Raw genomic sequence first — 22393 nt, forward strand, 5'->3', positions numbered from 1 at the left:
CTGTTCCACAGATTATTGCAACATGTAGTTTTGGATGGAGAGTGGAGGTGATCTTAGGAGAACAAAAGCCTTCAGCACCAAGAGGTCAGGAGCAACATGCTCTTGCTCATGATGTGCCAATAAATTTCTCCTGCATTCTCCACCACCACTTCATCAGTTAACAAGAAAAGAAAACGCCTTGAAAATGAGCAAGGAGAGAGAAAATATCCTGGTAATAGTCCCATGAGGGGGATGCAGGGTTTTTGTTAATCTAGGCATACTCATCAGTTACGGAACATTTACAGTAATGCAGACAGCAGAGCAGCCACATATAAATTCTCAGTTTGAAGAGGTTCTTTTGGAGCTCTTTTTGTTTTTATGACCCCTGACAATTTAGTATCATCAGCAAACTTGGCCACATCACTGCTCGCTCCTAACTCTAGTTCATTTATGAGCAAGTTAAAGAGCACAGGACCCAATACTGATCCTTGTGGGGCTTCACTTTATACATGTCTTCATTCTGAGAACTGTCCATTTATTCCTACTCATTGCTTCCTACAACTTAATGAATTTGCGATCCCCAAAATGGAAGCCTTTATTGAGGGATCCACTGAGTATTAGGATTTTTGCATGGTGTGTACTGGTCTTGGCTGGATTGCCAAATTAACAGCACTTGCTTTAGATTTGAGGTGGCCAAGGGGTGTTTTGTGGGTGTCCTTTCCTTCATTGTGCAAATCATCTCACTTGTGGCTTGCACTCTGCAGCTTTCTTGGGTTGCCATGCTTTAGTCAAAGCCCTGGGGAAGACATCACAAGATTCCTCTTTCCAGAAATCACAGGCAGCCAGGGAGTCTGCAGAGAAATGCATACTGTAAAGAAGAAACATAAGAAACATGAACCACATCTTTGGCTATCACACAAGCCCTGCTTTCACCAAAATTCTAAAGAAATTCTGAAGTGCAGCAAAAATGAAGGAGAAAAATTGGAGCCTTCCCACCTCACTCCTTGGAGGTCAAGAGAACCTTTTTGACAAATTGAAATAAAGATTCTGGCACAGCAACATTCTTTTCCTGCTTCTTTTGTCACCCTACATGCCCAATCTGCAGCTGCCATCATCTATCACAGTGCATGCCTTTCTCCCTTCTCCCGCGTTCTTTGCTATCAGAAGCAGCAGCATATTGGAGGCCAGGTGTGTTTGTGAGAGATGATGGAGAAGATGTGTCATGATTTCTGCTCATAATGATCCAGAGCTGACTCAGACGTATACTTAGCAGAGTAAAAACATAAACACATTGCAGGATTCCCCAAAAATAGACCAGAGTCAATTAGCTTCATCCAGCAGAGCTTTTCACTACCGAAGGCAAATGTACTTAATGGTCACAAATCCATACATCTTCAGGATTGGCACAGTCCACAAGAAATCCAGTTGCAGCAGACTTAACTTAAACGTACTATAAGACTAAAACCTTAACACTTAAACGTACTATGTACAGAACACCACACCAGAAGGAAAAAGAGACAGAAAGTGAAACCCAGGCTCCTTCTGGCCTATTATTATAGTTAGCATGACCTTGAGTGAAAGAGATAACAGAATCAGTTTTAAACCAGCTGTACTCAGCTTCTCTGAAGGAATAGTCAAAACATCAGGAACCTTCTGCTTGTTTTCAAGCAGAATAGAAGCTTGCTTGTTAACTAGAAACTACCAGTTTGTATCACACAGAGAAGCTTTCAGAACCCTCTTGAATCTATTAGAATAGAAAATATATCTGTACAGCAGATCAATACCTTCTGCACCAAAAAATGCAAACTGACAAAGTGTCCAAACAGATACGTATCCCATTGGCACCCCATCGTGAATAATTTCCCAATGTAGTTCCTTTTATCAATAAACTTTCAGAAATCTGCCTGGAGGCCTTTCATAAGGTGGTAAACCACACACTTAACTGAGACTAAGACTGCAATCCTGAGCACATATATTTCCCCACCATGGAACCGAAGAGAGTTTACATGGTGCCTGCCCTGTTACTTTATCCTTATAACAAACCAGTGAATAAGACTAGGCGGAGAGATAGGCATGTGTTGACTCCTTTCTCTTCAAACATAAGAAAAGTGCTGCTGGATCAGGCCACAAGGCTCCTATAGTTCAGAGTTCTGCTCTTAGAATGGTCAGCCAGATTCTTATGGGAAGCCCACAAGCAAGGGGCAGCTGCAAAACCAAACACAGGAGAGGGTTCCTGCACCTTTAAGAGAAAATTTCAGCAGGTGTAGCTTGCATGACATGCTACACCTGCTGAAATCCCATTTTCTGCACTACAATTAAAGGTGCAGGAACCTGATCTCTTTCTTATACAGCATCTTGCTATCTTAGTTGTAGGGTGGCTGCCTTTTATTTTTTTTCCTTTGTAGGGCTCTTTAACAGCTGCCAGATGAGCAGGCATTCAGTGGGAAAACCAAATAGCTCTAGAGGTGGAGATGGAGATGTGGAATGACAACAGGGATGAGAGATTTGAAGCTGGGGGAGAGACATTGTACCACTTCTTATTGGGAAATTACCCTCCCCATCCGAACATTTTACAGCTGTTTTGTAGAATCTAGCATCTGCAGACATGGGTGCATTATACCTCAGTCACTTGTATGCTGGTATTTATTTATTTATTTATTATTATTATTATTATTATTATTATTATTATTATTATTAAAGGTAAAGGACTCCTGACAGTTATGTCCAGTTGTGAACGACTCTGTGGTTACGGCACTCATCTCGCTTTATTGGCTGAGGGAGCTGACATTTGTCTGCAGAAAGTTTTTCTGGGTCATGTAGCCAGCATGACTAAGCCGCTTCTGGCGAAACCAGAGCAGCGCACGGAAATGCCATTTACCTTCCTGCTGGAGTGGTACCTCTTTATCTACTTGCACTTTGACGTGCTTTCGAACTGCTAGGTTGGCAGGAGCAGGGACTGAGCAGCGGGAGCTCACCCCGTCGCGGGGATTCGAACCGCCAACCTTCCGATCGGCAAGCCCTAGGCTCAGTGGTTTAGACCAGAGCGCCACCATACCAGCAAATTCAGATTACATAAGAGAAGTGAATTTGGTCCTGTTGGGTGACTAGCCTGCTTCCCCCTAAAAATGAAACCTTTGTAGTAAGGACAATGGGTGGAAATTGCAGGGGAAAGTGTGCAATAATGCCGCATCCTATTTCATTTGTTCACAGAATGAATGCTTGATAAACAGTCCCATTGTATAAAACTCTGCAAACTTTGGTGTGAATGAAGCAGGAGGAAGCACACCAAACAGATCATCTGGAAGTGACCCTCGCTTCCCTTAAAAGGTAAAGGTAAAGGTACCCCTGCCCGTACGGGCCAGTCTTGACAGACTCTGGGGTTGTGCGCCCATCTCACTTAAGAGGCCAGGGGCCAGCGCTGTCCGGAGACACTTCCGGGTCACGTGGCCAGCGTGACATCGCTGCTCTGGCAAGCCAGAGCCGCACACGGAAACGCCGTTTACCTTCCCGCTGGTAAGCGGTCCCTATTTATCTACTTGCACCCGGAGGTGCTTTCGAACTGCTAGGTTGGCAGGTGCTGGGACCGAGCAGCGGGAGCGCACCCCGCCGCAGGGATTCGAACCGCCGACCTTTCGATCGGCAAGTCCTAGGCGCTGAGGCTTTAACCCACAGCGCCACCTGCGTCCCCTAAGTTCACCAAATTCACAACATGAGTTTGTTTCTCCAGTATTTTAAGAACTACACAAAAGAGAGAATCCTGTCAGGTTCGGTTCCTCTCACCCTCAGAGCAGCGGTGGATTGGAAAAGGAAGGAAATGCTTGTACCCTCAAAAAGGATTGGTTGAGGGAGGGCAAAGTTTCCTCCTCTTGGCAAGAATATTTGAAGCAATAAGGCCTTTACAAGGGATATTTGTTTATTCCTTATCTAGTTCCTTGGAAAATCTGGACCTACTCCAGGGATGGGGAACCTGTAGCCCTCCAGATGTTTCTGGACTCCAGCTCCACCAGCCTCAGCCACATGACTAATGTCTAACAACATCTGGAGGGCTAGAGATTCAGTCCACATCATATGGAAATGTAGTGATGGACACCAACTTGGATGGCTTTAAAAGAAGATGAGACAATTTCGTGGAGAATAAGATTATCCATGGTCACAAGTCATGTTGGCTATTTTCTCTCGTGTGTGTGTGTGTGTGTGTGTGTGTGTGTGTGTGTGTACCATTGAAAGAGAATATATATATATTCATTGTGTTTTACAATTTAAAATACTCATTTTACACCCTTAAGATATCAATGACTTCTCTTCTTCTCTTTCCATGCTTCATTTTACATATAATAAATCTCTGCATATTTTACAAAAACTGTATCAGTCAGTATTCCATTATTGCATCCATCAAAACTTATTTACATTGCTGAATGTATATTAATGCTGCCAGCGTTTTCAGCTGTACACAATTATTTCCCATATATTCAATAAACGTTTTCCAGTCTTCTTTAAAAGTTGTTTCTTCTTCTCTTATTCTTATGTTAAGTCTGCAAGTTGTGCATATTCTGTCAACTTAAGTTGCCAATCTTCTTTGGTTGGGACCTCGCTCGCTTTCCATTTTTGGGCTAACAAAACACGGGCCGCAGCAGTAGCATACATAAATAACCTTGGCTATTTTCTGTCTCTATTTTTGGATCGAGTATGCCTCTGACTGTGAGTCACTGAGAATCAGAGGTAGAGAGAGTGCTTTTGTACTTGGGTCCTTCTGTGAAAATAGGATATTGGACTAGATGGATCCAACAGGGCTCTCTTTAGGACCTCTCCTATATAATTATTTGAAAAATCAGAAGCCCTTTGCATCTCTTCCCCTACAGCCCTTGGATAGGACAAGCTATTCCTTGCTGAAATCCCCTCTTAAAGGTACACACCACTATTTTGGGGTGGGATTCACAGCAAACCCATCACCCCTTCAAAAGAAGAAGAAGAGAGAAACCTGAACTTTTTACAGTAAGAAAAGTTATTGGAAAATGCACTTGAAAGTGCAGGATAAAAAGTGTTTGCTACGACTGCATAAAAACTCATGGTAAACAAATCAGAAACAGCTGACTTCAACAGAGTGATGTTCTCTAACCTCCCAAGATCTTTATGCAAATGAATAAGGATGAGTGCTCAATAAACAGGCTACCTGGCAGCAACGTTATATTTTAATGTACAGCCACAGGCTTAAACGATAGGGCAGTTACTGTGATCTAATGCAAGAGTGAATGCGAAAAAAGCAGTAGCCTTCAGTCGCATGTAGGGTAGTCGGAGGCAAGTTACACCATCACAACTATTACAGGGGCAGAAACCCTGCCTTCAGTTTCACTAAGACCATGCTAGTAATGTACTTACTAACCAGATGATTGCATTACATGGATTTTAAAGGCTTGCTCCTTAATTAAAGAACTGGAAGTGATCATGCCTGTTTCATCCTTTTGTGCACTGCTCAATTTTGGAGATAGATGCAGTCTCGCACACTGGGGCACCCAAGGGTTGGGTCTCTTTAAGATAAAATGTTTGCATCTTGTTTCAGGGCTAAGTTCATTGGCCCAAGCTGAAGCTAAGCACCTTATCTCTCTATATAAATGGTCTCTGGAGGCTTAGGAGGCTGCTGAGTTACAGTTTTTGTAAGCGGCACTGACTCCTTCAGGGACCTAAAAGTGGTAGGAAAAGCTGTAACTTGAATGGTTATTTTATATGTTGGGCTAGTATGCTTATTCTGTGGTAACTTAGAGGGCATTTCAGCTATATTATTATTTGCTTTGGAAACTTCATTTTTGTAGTATTTCTTATTAAAGGCTTAGGGGCATTGCCTGTGCCTTGGAAAGGTGCTCTTTAATCCTTATTTCACAGGGCTGTAAGAAGGATAAAAAAAAAACCCTGTTGCTTCATCTGAATAGTAGTAGTGAAGATGAAAGAGGCTTGTTTCAAAGTCTTCTGATGCGCTTAATATTTTTTAAACAGGGCACTCTTGCAATTATGATGTTGTAGTAAACAGGAGTGAGTTGCAGGATTGTACCCAACCACAGCTTGCCAAGAAAAAGTACAGTAAGTGAGGAGCTGGGCCTGTAATTGGGGAATGTGGAGAATTGGAGTTCTGTTTAACATTTCTCCAATTGACAAGCTTTGGCAATATCTAGAACTTAGTCACAGTTGGAAAGATTAGTAAAAGAAACAAGTCATAACCGAATGTAGAATGCATTGTCTATAAAACCTTGAATCTGTAAAGCTAGCCATACATTTGAAGATTTGTTGAACTGTGTTCTGCTTGAGAAAACATTGTTGGGTGCCTATTCAATGTAATTAAGATGTTCAAACAAAAGTATGGTAAAGTGATTTGAAAGCTGTGACCTTTTTGAAACCTTTGGAATCTAACATTGAAACAGATAGGAAGAACAGCTTAGAATCAGTTTTTAAGAATTAACTTGGAAGGCTGGAGATAGCTAGAATTAGCTGACTTGGAGCAGAGGGTAATAGATTTGTTGTCTGTGCTCTGAGATCAGCCATTTTGCTGTTACAAAGGCTTGTTTCTGGTAGGTGACTTCTAAACCAACATTGGCACCACTAATTGCCGGTGCATGTAGACACAAACAAAGCTAAACTCTTTAGCCTTCTCATTGTAATACAGCAGGTTGTATGTCCCAACTCCACCATGGAAGGGAAATAACAACTTGCAATTCTCTATCTATGAATGCAAAACTTGATATTACTTGATTGCAATGAGTTCCTGTTCCCCCTATTTCCTCGCTATTGGCAAAATTTAAGAAATGCTGTTCTTACTGCTGCCAACGAAAGCTTAAAGCAAGGAAGAAATCCCAGTAAAAATACTTCTGCCTACTTAATCTTCCCCTCTTGTGTAAGATTCCCTAGCTAGTCTCCTTCTCAAAGAGTTGCTCTTGTGTTTTACCTTGACTTGACTTGTTTTTTTTATATGTTTGTTAGTTTTCTTGCTTAACAAACACAATTTTTTTTTTACAAAAATGATAAAATAACAACCCCCCCCAAAAAACATCAATAAATCCATATGTTCTTACAAAAGAACTTATGCCACCATGTTCTTAATTCCCAGTTCCTTATCTTCCCCAATAGACTTCCGTCTTTCTCAAAGCGGGTCTGTCTTACCTGTTTAATTAACTGCTTCCTTAACCATTTTGCCATTTCTTCTGTTATCTGAATACTAATAACCCATATTGTAGTTTGTGAAGAAAGCATGCCCAGGTTTTAACTTGAGGGCACTGTTTTGTTTTTGTTTTTTAAAAATCTTTATGAATTTCCCACTCCTTTTTGAACTTTTGGTTTGGCTGTCTCCTAATTGTCTGTCATTTTTGCCAGTTTGAGATATTCAAATAATTCCTCTTTTGTTGGTACTAATTCTCCTTTCTAATTTCTGGCAATTAATATTCTTGCTGCCGTTGTAGTATATAAAAATATTCATTTTTTTTCATTTGGAATATTTGAATCTAAAATGCCTAAGAGGAAGGCTTCTGGTTTCTTTATGAAAGTTTTCTTAAACATTTTTTTTTCAATTCTTCAAATCCCAAATTTTTTTTTGCAACCCCACCACACCTCCAGCACGTATTAGATCTTGTTTTATAAATTTTGGATAGTTTGCTGGGAGTTATATACCACCTGTAAAACATCTTCAAAAGATTTTCCTTTAGTGTATAACACGCCATAAATTTCTATTCTTTATTCCATAATCTTTCCCATGCCAATAGTTGGATATTTTTACCAAAATCTTTCTCCTACTTAATTATTACTTCTTTCACCTCTTTAGCTTTCACCTCCCATTCTAGAAGAAGCCTATACATTCTCGATATTCTTTTTAAAAAATAAAAATAAAAATTGGTAGTATTATTTAACTCTATCTGTTTTCCACCAGGAGCCTTTAGCAAATAACTCCCTCCTCACAGATTCTAGTTTAGAGCATACCATCAGTAACATGTCTCTAAATCAGTGTGTCTGCTGTCTTTCTGACGTATGTGCTTACACATATATACACCTGTGAATAACAAAGGCCAAAATATTTATCCATGAAGAACCTTTCTATCTTGGCTCTAGACTGGAATGTCAGCCTAATTCTAAACTTGGGGATTAATCTTGTGTGTAAAACTGTTAGCTAATATATGCATTTTTGTGCACGTTGCTTGGCTGGAGAACTTCATTGCAAAATTCAGAGACATGCAAGTTTCAAAGGCTGTGTTGACTCTCATACTGTACTGCGCATGGGGAACGTAAATCAGATTTGCCTTTAAATGTGAATTAAATCAAATTTCCACCCCCTCCCTACCTGTGAGGTGCAGAAACTGTAAACCACACTCGGTGCTTGGGAAGGTGGGGAGTGCATATTCAGCTATTAAATGTAGCTCTTCCTCACTGGTATATAAACAGCCATTGGCTGGCAATACAGCTTTCAGAAGCTAGATTTTCCTCCATTCCTGTGGTTCAGAGGAAACTCCCCTACCATACCTGCTGCAGTGCTCTTAATAGTCGCTTGCAGCTGATGCAATTTCCTTTTTCGAAAATGATAATAAAAGTATTCGTTTTGTAACCTTTCCTCCAATTTACAGTGGTGCCCCGCAAGACGAATGTCTCGCAAGGCTAAAAACTCGCTAGACGAAAGAGTTTTCCATTTTTTGAGGTGCGTCGCAAGACGAATTTCCCTATGGGCTTGCTTCGCAAGATGAAACGTCTTGCGAGTTCTTGCGAGATTGTTTCCTTTTTCTTAAAGCCGCTAAGCCGCTAAGCCGTTAACAGCCGCTAAGCCGTTAATAGCCGCTAAGCCGCTAATAGCCATGCTTCGCAAGACGAAAAAACCGCAAGACGAAGAGACTCGCGGAACGGATTAATTTCGTCTTGCGAGGAACCACTGTACCTCTCAAAGCAAAAGAGCATTTGCAGAGCTGAAATGAAGCACGCTGCCTTTTCTATATGTTCCGTTCCAGGTTCTCTCCTTGTTAGAAGAGTACAGGTTTTACCACATTCCTTTTTCCCCCCTCAGACTTATCCCTCTGTAAATAATGGTACTGGAAGACAGCACGGCCACCACTCAAAGCTCTAGGTCAGAGCAGCCTACTTGTGTCATTTGGGGTAAGAAGTTTTGCTTCTCCGTGTGCACTAAGAAGCCTTTGCTCAATGGCTGGTGAGGGCTTTCTGACATCTCCTTTATTTTGCACAGGATGTCGGCTAGATGGTAAGAACCCGAGCTACACATTTGATATTCCAGAAGAGGAGGCATATGAGCAGCAGCTGTCCCTGAGGACAGTAAGTAACTTGCTAGCCTTGTCGGTGAAGGATATTTAACAGTTGGCTGGCCATGGTATGTAGCATTTGGTTCACATCTGGTGTGTGAGAAGGTTTGACTTTGGGTGTATATAGAGCAGGTAAGCGGGTGGCACTGTGGGTTAAACCACAGAGCCTAGGACTTGCCGATCAGAAGGTTGACAGTTCGAATCCCTGCAATGGTGTGAGCTCCTGTTGCTCAGTCCCTGCTCCTGCCAACCTAGCAGTTCGAAAGCACATCAAAGTGCAAGTAGATAAATAGGTACCGCTCTGGCGAGAAGGTAAACGGCGTTTCTGTGCGCTGCTCTGGTTTGCCAGAAGCGGCTTAGTCATGCTGGCCACATGACCCGGAAGCTGTACGCCGGCTCCCTCAGCCAATAAAGCGAGATGAGCGCCACAACCCCAGAGTCGGTCACGACTGGACCTACCGGTAATAGTCAGGGGTCCCTTTACCTTTAGAGCAGGTAAGGGGGGGGGGGAGCCTCTTCAGCCTGAAGGTCACATCCCTTTGTGCGCAGCCTTTCATGGGTCACAGGCTAGAGGCAAACGTGGGTGGAGCTATGGACCCGACTCTTCCATTTGTTCAACACGCTACATTTCAGAAAAGTCAGAGGTTTCTACCCACACACCTGTCTTCATCTAGGCAAGCAAGAGGCATTGCGTTCCCCCTACTCTTCGGTCCTCCCCAATATCAAGAATAAGAGACATGACAACCAATATTTGGGTGAAATCAGGCCACAGCTTCAATGACAACAGATGTAAGAGGTTTGGCATAAGCATTAGGTAGATCCCCATGCCTTCTGGCCCACCAGAAATGAGGGAGTCCCTGACTTACATCAAGGGGGTAACTCCCCCACTGGATTGTACCTGGGGAGTGCTGTGGCCCCTTGCCCCTACCTGGGTATCCAGACAGAAGCATCTCCCCTGGATCCTTTTTAATAGGGTGCTACATTCCAGAAAAGTCAGAGGTGTCTACCCACACAACCATGTCTCCATCTAAGCAAGCAAGAAGCATTATCATTGTTCAAGGATACATTCTGCATGAGGAAGGCACAGAGTAGGGCCAGTAAATGTGTGGCCTGCAGAGAGCCTTGAGGGCCAAAGACACCTTTGGCCCCTGAGGTTGCCTGTTCTTGGTACAGAGTACCAATTTGGTTTCCTCCAGGAGTTATTGGACCACAACCCCTATCATCCCTGACCACTTATGGCTCATAACTAGAGGAACACAGGTTCCTCACCCATGACCAAGCCAATAGACGCTGGTCCCTCCACCCAGTTTATTCAGCAAAGTACAGTTTCTGCAGCCAGGTCAAACCAAAATGAACTGTAATGTTACACGACCTCTGTTCACATGTGCCTCATATCTCGTGTGCCAGGGCATGGTTGAGTTCAGTGTCTGGAGGGCCACAGGTTCCCTATATTTGGCCTAGGCCTTGAAGTGCAGTGGGAAAGAGATAGAATCATAGAGTTGGGCCATCGAGTCCAACCCCCTGCCAAGCATCATCCAGTTCATTATCTCACTTTGCTTGTTTCTTATTTGCAGTCCATTTGATGGCAAGAATCTGATTGCAGTCTACATTATAGCTAAAATAAAAACACTGTACTTGGGGTTGGCTCATGGGGGAACTATCATGGTGTTATGCCAAAGATACAAGACTACTTTCAGAAATAGTGGTCTTAATTTCTTTGAGGTCTTGATGGCTTTGATTTCTGCCAAAAGGTCTGCCTAGGGGAAAATGCAAGGGATGAACTCAATATGGTGGAGATCTTGCCCCCCAAAGATAGCAAGCCATCTACTGCAGTGCATATAGCAACCTTGAAACTTTCTGTGCTGCCAATGGTGAGTACTTCCTTTGCCATTTATTTATGCATTTTTTTTTAGAAGTGTTGATTACCTCTGCCAAAATAATTTCCAGACAGCTCAAATGTATTGCCTGAACCTCCCAAAGATCTGACTGGGGAGGCCATCAACTAGAGGAGGACTGATCTAGCATAGATCACAATAGGTTTTTTGTTGCCAATCTATCAAAATGGAATAGCTGATGATGTCAATGTTATGATATGTGTAGTGGTGAGTGTCTCAAAATATGAACTTGTGTACCCTCCAGGCTTCCTTAATGGGACTTGACCTGGCTCTTCCTGTCACATTCAGGCTAAAATCAGGCTCTGGGCCAGTCTACCTTGCCGGGCAATATTTATCAGGTAACGTCTACTGGGGCGGGAAATCCTTCTCAGCTCAAGGACTGAATTCCTTTCCAGGGCCCCCATGTCAAGGGTGGGTGAGGCCAGAGAGAAAAGTAAATGTGACTCATGGGCTGGAGTTTGGTAAATGTATCGCAGGGGAGTGCGGAAATACGTAGTCTGGTAAGAGAGCTGGTTGAAAGAATAAATAAACTTATGTTTATTAGTCATGGCAAAGAAAGCCATTCTGAGTATAGGTTTTACACGTGGCCAAGATAGAGCCAAAAACTAATGGTAGCCTGTGCTAACTCATACTGACTAATTGGGAGAAGAATCCAGAAGGGAATAAAGCCAGAAAGGAAGGAACGGGTATTTACTAAGAGAGAAGAAATTGGTGAGGAGGAAGAACAGGCTGGTCCTCTGTTTGTCCCTCCCGACTGGTTCAGATAACTCATTGCAAGCATTGTTGCTTTATTCCCAACCTCTTGTCATAGAGACTGCATTCCAGCTATGCAAAAAATTAGAGGTTTCTACTCATGTATACACACCCTTCTCGTTTTATCTAGGCAAGCAAGAGGCATTATCTTGCTTCAGGGATGCAATTCCAGCCAGGCACCCTTTAGACCCCCCTCCTGTGGTCTAAAGCATGTGATGGTTGATTTTGAGATGCACCAAGTACGCTGTCTGACAAAGGCTCTCCTGAAATCTATTTTTCATGTAACTTGGGGTGGAAACATGCCTTGATAGTTGCTTATCCTGTATCCTGTTTCCCCATAGGCATCTGAATTTGAGTTTATGTATGTCATCCATGAGCCCAGGTGGGCTAAATCCTGTTGACAGGCTAGTGTTTCTCCCCTTGCAATCACGCCCCCCCCCCCCGTACATCTTTATTGCTGCCTCATTCATGCATGCATGTGTTTGGGCATATCAAAATACTGCTATTGCTTAAGTGCTGCCTGAAACCTGGTGCTTTCGAAAAAGCTTCCGCTTGCATTACCAGAATAATCATCACGAGTAACCCTTTCTCCCATATAATCCTGGGGATCATAGCTTCAGGGTATCAAGTGCTCCATTTGTGCCAGTCATCGTCCAGGATTTCCTGTGGCCATCATTTTAGATAAGGAAAACAGACATAAATTACATCTACAAAATTTAACACGGCAACTAGTTTTGCCCAGCCACTCTGGGTGGCTTCCAACAAAATATTAAAATACAATAGTCTGTTAAACATTAAAATCTTTCCTAAACAGGGCTGCCTTCAGATTTCTTCTAAAAGTCTGGTAGTTGTTTTTCTCTTTGACATCTGGTGGGAGGGCGTTCCACAGGGTGGGTGCCACTACCAAGAAGGCCCTCTGCCTGGTTCCCTGTAACTTGGCTTCTCGCAGCGAGGTAACTGCCAGAAGGCCCTCAGTGCTGGACCTCAGTGTCCGGGTGGATAGATGGGGGTGGAGACGCTCCTTCAGGTATACTGGACCGAGGCCATTTAGGGCTTTAAAGGTCAGCACCAACACTTTGAACTGTGCTTGGAAACGTACTGGGAGTCAGTAGGAAACATGGCTGTTTACCTGTGGCTTGATTAATAATGGTAACTTTTCATATACCACCTCCTACGTGATCATGAGCCAGCTCTCCTCTTGCAGTTGGTCCCCCTTTGGATGAGGATGAAGATCAGGAAGAGTCCTCTAATGAAGAAGAGGAGATGGAGGCTTCTTCCAAGGAAAATCTGTCAACGAAGACAGATGAGATGGAGGCTTCTCCTGTAAAACCTGTCAAAGCCCAATCTAGCAAGCAGGCAGGCACATCCAAGGAAGAGGCACCACAACCTGTTCAGGAGGACTCTCTGGTAAGCATACACTCATGTATTTAGAGAATCTTCACCTGATGTTATTTTCCGTATGCTCTGGCTTTCGTCATGGTGTTCCATTGTGCCAGAAGCAATTTAGTCATGGTGGCCACATGACCTGGAAAGCTGTCTATGGACAAACAATAGACTTAACCACCCTGGGGTCCTTTATTTTTTACCTTTTTATCTATTTATGTAGATAATTTGTTTATCCCTTAACCCCAGTCATCTGTAAGCAGTGTACAAGAAATCTAAAGGAAAAAATCCGTTAAATCAAACTTCAGTTAAAATGTCTGCTGGAATTTGTTTTTAAAATTCCTTCAGTGGGCACTGGAAAAATAAAACACGACTGGTATAGAGAAGTTATTTCCCCACTTAGGTTTAGAGATCTCCCCCTTCCTAAAAATTGGTCATAGAAAGCTAGCCTCTATGACTATACTGAAGTATTTTAGAATTTGTTTTTTCATACAGAGTAATGATGCTCCCTTGTTGCATTTCAGACTTGCAACACGTTTGGTCTAAACCAGGCTAGATGATCAGGCTAGATGAACAGAAAACCTATACAGTGGTACCTCGGGTTAAGAACTTAATTTGTTCCAGAAGTCCGTTCTTAACCTGAAACTGTTCTTAACCTGAAGACCACTTTAGCTAATGGGGCCTCTTGCTGCCACTGCGCTGCAGGAGTACGATTTCTGTTCTCACTCTGAAGCAAAGTTCTTAAACCAAGGTACTATTTCTGGGTTAGCGGAGTCTGTAACCTGAAGCGTATGTAACCTGAAACATTTGTAACCCGAGATACCACTGTAAAATGTTTTGGGTGGGTTTGGCAGTGGCTAGAGCAGATCCAAGACTGTTGCCCCAAAGGTACTTCAGGATACAAAAGTATCACTCTAAGACTTCCTTCAGTGTTCGAAGTGACCCTCTCGCTTTATTGGTGCTCCTAAAAATATTGCCCTCCTTCTTTGCATCTTGATCTTCATGAAAGTGCCGTTTAAACTTTCTTCTACAGGGGAGAAGAGGAAGCAGAGGAGGGAAGGCTGCAAACAAGGGACAACTGCGATTATAAGTTCTGATGGAAGGTAAGGTAGAAATGACATAAGAACATATACCGAGGTCAGAGCATTGGGCTATCTAGCCTAGCACTGACTGGCAGGAACTCTCCATGGTGCTGAACAGGAATCTTTCTTAGCCCAACCTGGAAATACTGGAGATGGAAGTTGGGACCTTATGCATGGTTCAGCAAAAGCTCCACCAATGAGCTACAGCCCTCCCTCAATGTTGTTGACCTTCTTGATGATGGTTGAGAGAAGAAATAAATTCAAGATATAATGCACAAACCCAGGGCTTCCTTTCCTACACAAGACAAACTAGAATGTGGCTACAGGACTTCCCTAAGGTGGATAGCAACATTTGTTAATACACAAGTGTCCCATTTCTCCTGGCCTTGTGGAAATATGTTCCTGCCCCTATCTGGTCTTCGATGGCTGTATACATAAGAAAATCCTTTTGGATCAGGCCAGTTGCCCATCTAGTGCAGCAACCTGATCTAGAGTCCAGCAACCATTTGTGACCAACCTGCAAGCAGGACCTAAATAGAAGAGCACTCTCTCGCCTTGTGGATTTCCAGCAATTGGTATTCTGGAGCATTACTGATTCTAGGCATGGAGCAGAACCATAATGGAGGGCAGAGCTATCAATCGCTACTTGCCATGATAGCTGTGCTCTGTCTCTATGGTTGGGGGCAGAAAGGCTCCTGAGTACCACTTGCTGGAAACCACAGGAGGGGGGCTGCTTTAGAGCTCAGCTTCCGCTTGCAGGTTTCCTGTAGGCACCTGGTGTTGGCCACTGTGAGAACTAGATTCTGAATTAGATGAGCCATTAGTCTGTCTCATCAGGCTGTTCTTAGGTTCAGCTATAGGACTCCAGATTCTTTTTGCTCTGTTGCACGTGAGTGAAACCAAAAGAGTTTCAAGGAATGGTTATTGTTATTGTTTAATTATTAAATGTCTATACTGCTCTTCATCCAAGGATTGTAGAGTGGTTTGCAATATAAAAACATAAAAATGTGTATCACAGTAACAACAACAACAACAACAACAACAACAACAACAACAACAACAACAACAACAACAAAAATACCACCATAGTTTGCTGAATTGACCAAAGGCTCAGAAGAAGAGAAATGGTGGGGCTTTTTTGGTATCTTCTCAGGCAATTATGCAGCAGTTACAATCAATCAATGAATGAATCTGAATTGTGGTCAAAGATCAGACAGCAGCAGCAGTCACAAATATAGGCACTTTTCCCTTGAAGGAGGAGCTGATTCTGGGAGACCCTCTGGTGTTTGGAACCTTGATGGATGCTTTAGGGACTCCCTCCCAGGCACAAGGACCAGTGTTTAGCCCAATGTAGATCACAAGGTTCTGTAGAGTATCCTCTATCCATAAATACATGTGACCATGTTCTAGAAAATCCTAACACTTCCTTTTTCCTTTTTCCAGGAACCGAAAGAAGAGTTGGGTCTATTTAGCGCAGCTCAGAAGAAATAAAATGTGCACAATGTATTATTCCTGAGTCTGAATCCATCCTTTTTTTCTTAATCTGACTGGAATTTAGGCAAGACTGACCCTCAACAATGGCAGTTCCTGTGGCAACTGAAAAGAACAGGTCCTACTAGGATGCTGGCTTTTAGCAAGCATTATTTATTTTTTCCTAACAGTGGTTGAAGTTTGGAAAAGGAGGACTGATGGTTCAGTCCCCTTTTAAGTAACAGAACAGCCAAAACATGAATAAGCTTTGTGACTTGCCTTTTTAGAGAAATATGGAAACACTTGCAAGAATTCCAGGGGTGGCCTGTGACGTTTTGGTGCCTGAGGCAAAATGCCCTACAGCTGCAATGTGGGGGAGCCTGGGGATGTACAAGGGCTTCTGCTTCAGGAATAAGCCCTTGCAGAGCCCCGCCAGCAGGGGGGGGGGGTAGGGAGATATTTGACAAGGGCATATTTTTTAGGAAAAGCCCTTTCGAAACCTTGCTGTCAGGTGGGGAGCAGGGAGACTTGAGACTCTGCAGGTCTGGAGCTCTTGCTGTGAGTAATGAGGAAGAGGCTGGATGTGATCTGAGTTCACCAACTGGTTTCAGAATGGGAGTACAACAATAAAACAAGTGGATAAACTAAAAACCATAAATACATTTTTAAAATAATTTATTTATACCCCATCCTTCTGGCTGTGTTTCTACAGCCATTCTGAGCAGCTTCCAATGTAAAAAAAAAAAAAAGTCAAACATTAAAAACTTCCTGCTAGAGGGCTGCCTTCAGATGTCTTCTAAAAGTTATATAGTTGTTTATCTCATTGACATCTGATGGGAGGACGTTCCACAGGGCGGGCGCCACTGCCCAGAAGATCCTCTAGTTTCCTGTAACTTCACTTCTTGCAGTGAGGGAACTGCCAGAAGGCCCTCAGAGCTGGACCTCAGAGTCGGGGCTGAACGATGGGGGTTGAGATGCTCCTTCAGGTATAATGGGCCGCTTAGGTATAAAGGCCGTTTAGGGCTTTAAAGGTCAGCATCAACATTTTGAATTGTGCTTTGGAACTTACTGGGAGCCAGTGTAGATTTATTTAGCACTGGTGCTATATGAACCCGGCTGCCACTCCCAGTCACCAGACCTCCTTAAAATGCATGAAATTAGGTAAAGATAAAGGGACCCCTGCAGTCGTGGCCAACTCTGGGGTTGTGGCACTCATCTCACTTTATTGGCTGAGGGACCCGGTGTACAGCTTCTGGGTCATGTGGCCAGCATGACTAAGCCGCTTCTGGTGAACCAGAGCAGTGCACGGAAACACCGTTTACCTTCCCACTGGAGCGGTACCTATTTATCTACTTGCACTTTGACGTGCTTTCGAACTGCTAGGTTGGCAGGAGCTGGGACCCAGCAATGGGAGCTCACCCTGTCATGGGGATTCGAACCGCTGACCAGCAAGTTTCTGATCAGCAAGTCCTAGGCTCTGTGGTTTAACCCACAGTGCCACCCGCATCCCAAAACACATGAAATTGGCTTATGATAAAAACAGGTTCAAACTGTGTGGTTTTCTCCAGTTTTCACCCTCTCTTGCCAAGGTCTGAGCCAAGAGGTGCATCTTCACAAACAGATGAAAAGTGCCATGTTGGGGGTAGATGCACCTCTGAAGAGAAGTTATTCTAGAGATGAGAAACTGTGGCGAAGGCCTTACATGGGGAGCCCCACTCCCCGATCCCTACCTATTGATGGAACCACAGGTTGGGGGGCTCTATGGCAGATCTTCACACATGAGCAAGGTGATATGGGAGGAAATATTCTAACTATTGTGCTGGAATAGGCCTTTTCACTGCTTGAAAAACAAAACACCACACCCACATTTTGATACCGCTGTCATTTTCAGGCATGACTTTCTGACAGGCATACTTTTTTTGGTTTTTGTTGAGAGCCTGCCTATTGAAGACAGCACACCCTGTTACAGCTTTACCTCCCAATAGTGGTTATGTTAAATATAAAAAGTCTGTCAGAAAAATAGCAAAGCACCCTAAAAATCAACTATGGCAGAACCCAAAAACATTTGTCCTTATAGGTAGAATAGTAGATTTAAAATAATTTCTTGTGGAACCTATTTTCTCAAATGATTGCTTTCCTGGCAACTTATAATCTAAACCAGGTAAGGTGAACCTTTGGCCCTCCAGATGCTCCTGGACTAAAATTCTCATCAACCCCAGCAAGCATGGCCTGTGGGCAGGGATGATGGGAGTTGTGATCTAGCAAGCTTTGAAGGACAAAATGTTCCCCACAACTGACTAAAATTTTTCGTAAAGTGGGTGGAAATTGTCAGCTTTAAAAACAAAAATGTACTGTGGTTTGGAATTGTTATGGTTTAGCATTTTTCATACCAGAAGTGGAAAACGAGCAGGGTGGATATCTTTGACGTTTGCTGTTTATTTGATGCACTGGCAAACTTAAATTATATATTCTCCATAAACTGCTTATAGGCTTTCTTTACAGATGAGCAGTGAACAAATTCTGCTCAATAAATCAAATGATTGTGTATGTCAAAGTTTTTGGTAATGAGGCAGCTGAAGGCGGAAGCCGGATCTTGATTGCCCTTTGGAAAATAGGGTTCAGGAGAAGTGTTAAATCCCTTTGCCGTTCCTTACAACAGACCTGAATCTCCATCTCCTCTTCTTCCTTGGTATAGCTACTATTTGCCAAATTTTTAAAAGATGAGAGACCTTATCAGGGATCATGGCCTCTAGTTTGGTCTTGCGATTGGGAGGTATTCATGGAAAAGAGGCCTGTAGAAGCTTCCAACCCTCAAAACTTCATTCAGAAAGCAGATGCTTTGGTGCTACTCAACACCACTTAGAGATTGCAGAAACTTCTATTAGAGCAGCATTTGAAAGTTTGGGTGATGGTATTCTCTGCTGGCTTTTCTTGAACATTAACACATTGGGTGCTGCAGCCCTTCTTGGAAAAGAGAAGAGTATTTCCTGTAGAAGAAGATTGATTAGTGGGACCACGACAACTATGGATAATAGTAAACCAAGCTAGTGCCTCTCTCATTTTATACCATTGTTTCAGGCTTGGAGAGTTGGTAAGGTTGCCACTTTTATCAGTCTGTGCTCCTGAACAACATGGGATGCAAGCATTAGCAGGTGACCATTCTCATCTTCATGTGCAAGACAGAGTGGGTGATTAACCAACGTGAATAGAGGAGGCTGCTATTTTTACTTCTGAGCAGACAGCAGCCCTGATTAGGAGAGAGGACATCCTGTCTTCAGAGGACTGCACCACATCACCACTTAATCCCTGCATTTAAGTTACAGATCTAAATGGCTGCTCCAGAGGGTAGGACCCAAACCAAATGGATTCAAATGTCAAGAAAGAAGGTTCTGACTTAACAATAGGAAGAACTTTCTGATGCCAAGAACTGTCTGACAGTGGAATGAACTCCCTTGGATGGTGGTGGACCCTCAATCACTGGAGGTTTTTAAACTGACGTTGGGGTGGCCATCTGTCTGGGATTCTTTAGCTGTGTTGCCTGCATTGCAGGGGTTGGGCTAGATGACTTTTAGGGTCCCACCTCTACAATGCGATGAGTCTATCATTCTGTGGTCCTGTCATTACATACCAAAGTAGACGGTCTGTTTGTAGCAAGACTTCCCCACGTGCAATCTGCAAGGACGTTTCCACTCAAGGCAGATACCTTTCGGATGCTGAAAATGACAGTGAGCACATCTGATGCTGACAACTAGAGAAAAGCAAAGATACCAAGATCAACAGGTGAAAGGTGCAAAAATCACCCAACCTGTTAACAATCCATCAGAACCATTTCACTCCTTGCTTTTCAAAATGTTTGCTTGCAGTGTCAGCCCATTCTTGGTAAGCCACAAAGAAAGAAAGACGGCAGAGTTAATGAGCAAACCTCCAACTCACTAACCTCCAAACGCATATCAAAGTGCCTTGAGGAGAGAACGGGCAGAGGAGCACAGAATCTCTGTCCAGGACCCTTTCTCTGCAGCTGTGTCTTCCACTTCCTCCTGCTCTAAATGGGGGGAATTGACTACACTCCTTATAGACACAGGGTGCAGGAGAGGGGAAACTTCCTGTCTTGATCCCAAACCTGCAGGGCCCTTTGATAATTTTCTCCAGATCGTAGAAGCCTAAAAGTTGGTCCTGAGTGGGTGTCTGTTTAAGCAGCTTACTTCATCATTTCATTCTACTCTACAGGACAGCTGTACATTTAGCAGGTGAACACACAACAGCCTTGCTGGTTAAAATGAGACTATATACCTACCTACCTACCTACCTACCTACCTACTTAACCAGTCATCTATATTGATCTTTGCACACACACTCAGATTCAATTGGTCCTAGACTTTGGGGAATGTATGTACATTAGCGACAATATCATGCAAAAGTTTGTATGCGTACATTGAGATACATGCAGGCTAACATTCTGTAAACTTTCACAATGGCTTTTTGACAACAGCAGCAACCATCACAGACTGATGCAGAAATATAGAGAACTGAATTTAAGACTAGAAAAAAAAATCAGAAACTTACCCACCAGAGACTTACCTATTTCAACAGACAGCAGCAGCCAGAACCCGAGATACAGAAGGCTATTCATGTTCTGTTTTCTATCTTCGTCAACACTATGTGCAAGGAGGGTGCAGCTGGAATCTGAATTTATCTCCACCTCTGACGATCAGATGTGAGGTGAGCCTGTGATTCGTTTCTGGAGGACACACCTTTTAGTTTTGCTTGAATGAAAAACCCCCGACGCATCCTTGTGATCAGAACGTTTTATCCTTTTGAGTCATTAGGTGCATGCATGAAGGGGGAAGAGGTCTGCATATTTGACTGCCTGCCTGTACAGAGATTATGTGGCACCTACAAGTGGTATTACACGTCATCTTAGCTAAAACACCAAGAAGCAATACAAGAGTGTCGGTTCCCTAGAAGTCTTTGTATGATGTATGAGTCATGGTGCCCATGCAATTTATACTGAGCACAGACCATCAGATGAGTAGGTGAGCAACAGGAGAAGGGACATGGATTGTGATTTTCATTCTATCCTATCTAGGCTTAGGCGAGGATTTTGGAGCAAACCTTTCTTGTCCATATCCTGGATTTAAAAAAAATGTTTCATCAATTCATTGCTCCCCCCCCCCCATTTTTTTACTGCTTCCATCCACCACCCAGATTTTGATTGTGCAGAGAACTCAGGTATATGTTGTGGTATCACAATGCTGAATGTTTATGAATCCATTTGGATGTGTTTTTTATTGTGCTTTAACGATGGTATCAGGTTGGTTATACATCTCACTTTCAATACTCTCTGTGGCTATAGTTTTGGGGTGGCCCCACTGTTTCATTTCCAATCAGTTCCTATCTTATAAGCTCGTGCTGAAATTCCATAACTTTTTATACCACAAAAGTTCTGGTTTATTTCCCCCCCACAGAACCACACACTTTTATTGTACTATAACCCCTCTGAGCAGCAGTAATGTGGCAAGATCAGGGAAGCATCACAGGACAAAGCAGAATAAATCTACCACTGTTGTACTATTATTGTGTCAATAACATGTTACAGAATACATCCTCAATAAAACACCTGTCTGGAAGGGCCCCATGTCTGTCTGGAAAAACTGGACCTGTAGAAACTCCCAACTTAATGAAAATTAAAGCTCCTAACACCTTATTTTCCTATTGCATTTGATAGCTACCAGGACCACAAATGTTTCATTCTTTCTCTCATTTGTTGGTTGCCCCTGGAAACCCTCAAGGACAAATATTTGGATGCTACTACAGTGCAAAGCAACTGAAATCATAACCCATTGTGGCTGATAACTCACCGGTTTACATGGCTTTGACTGGAGACTAGACAAATTCATGGTGCTTAGATCTATCATTTGCTATTAATGGTTTGTTGTTGTTGTTGTTTAGTTGTTTAGCGTGTCCAACTTTTTGTGACCCCATGGACCAGAGCATGCCAGGCACTCCTGTCTTCCACTGCCTCCTGCAGTTTGGTCAAACTACTGTTGGTAGCTTCGAGAACACTGTCCAACCATCTCATTCTCTGTCGTCCCCTTCTCCTTGTGCCCTCAATCTTTCCCAACATCAGGGTCTTTTCCAGGGAGTCTTCTCTTCTCATGAGGTGGCCAAAGTATTGGAGCCTCAGCTTCACGGTCCATCCTTCCAGTGAGCACTCAGGGCTGATTTCCTTCAGAATGGATAGGTTTGATCTTCTTGCAGTCCATGGGACTCTCAAGGGTCTCCTCCAGCACCATTAATTAATGGTTTAGGGATTATCAATGGCTTTTAATCTATTCACACTGAAATGGATCAGGTTCTGGAGCTCCTCTTAAAAGGCAATCCATATCTATTGCAAATCCCTTGGTTTGTTAACAAACTTGGACACAGTAGGCGGATTGAGGTGGATTTGTTCCAAGCATTGATGTTCTTTTTTGATGTACCATCTGTTGGTACAGCTGGAAACTCAGAATGGTTTTTTTTCACCCTGCGATGATCTAACAGGTATCCCTACATTCCT

At 43.1% G+C, this 22393-nt stretch overlaps 1 protein-coding gene and 1 long non-coding RNA gene across 3 annotated transcripts; one reads left to right on the plus strand and one right to left on the minus strand.

Moving 5' to 3' along the window:
* Positions 1-9004: 9004 nt before the first annotated feature.
* LOC307203951 (nucleoplasmin-like) lies at positions 9005-15871 on the plus strand. Its single transcript, XM_079955260.1, has 7 exons — positions 9005-9093; positions 9182-9267; positions 11006-11125; positions 11394-11487; positions 13107-13309; positions 14319-14388; positions 15811-15871. The coding sequence occupies exons 1-6, from the start codon at positions 9024-9026 to the stop codon at positions 14373-14375; spliced, it is 630 nt and encodes a 209-aa protein (XP_079811386.1). The 5' UTR covers positions 9005-9023; the 3' UTR covers positions 14376-14388; positions 15811-15871.
* A 2382-nt stretch (positions 15872-18253) lies between these two features.
* On the minus strand, positions 18254-20620 carry LOC307204013. 2 transcript variants are annotated; one of them, XR_013833452.1, is made up of 3 exons: positions 20416-20604; positions 19466-19585; positions 18254-18824 (listed from the first exon to the last, which is right to left on the minus strand). It is a non-coding gene; the product is annotated as an uncharacterized lncRNA (long non-coding RNA). The 2 variants fall into 2 exon arrangements; XR_013833451.1 differs by having other exon boundaries at positions 19466-20620.
* Between the last annotated feature and the right edge of the window lie 1773 nt (positions 20621-22393).

The sequence above is a fragment of the Podarcis cretensis genome (assembly GCF_951804945.1).
Source record: "Podarcis cretensis genome assembly, chromosome: 15".
Taxonomy (NCBI): Eukaryota; Metazoa; Chordata; class Lepidosauria; order Squamata; family Lacertidae; genus Podarcis; species Podarcis cretensis.

What these genes read in the sequence shown, in the direction of transcription:
- LOC307203951 (XM_079955260.1), top strand. Translation starts at nt 9,024, where the DNA reads ATGGTACTGGAAGACAGCACGGCCACCACTCAAAGCTCTAGGTCAGAG. An exon ending in TGCCGGGCAATATTTATCAG is followed by an intron (nt 11,488 to 13,106) that starts GTAACGTCTACT and finishes CTCCTCTTGCAG; the next exon opens with TTGGTCCCCCTTTGGATGAG. An exon ending in CTGTTCAGGAGGACTCTCTG is followed by an intron (nt 13,310 to 14,318) that starts GTAAGCATACAC and finishes TTTCTTCTACAG; the next exon opens with GGGAGAAGAGGAAGCAGAGG.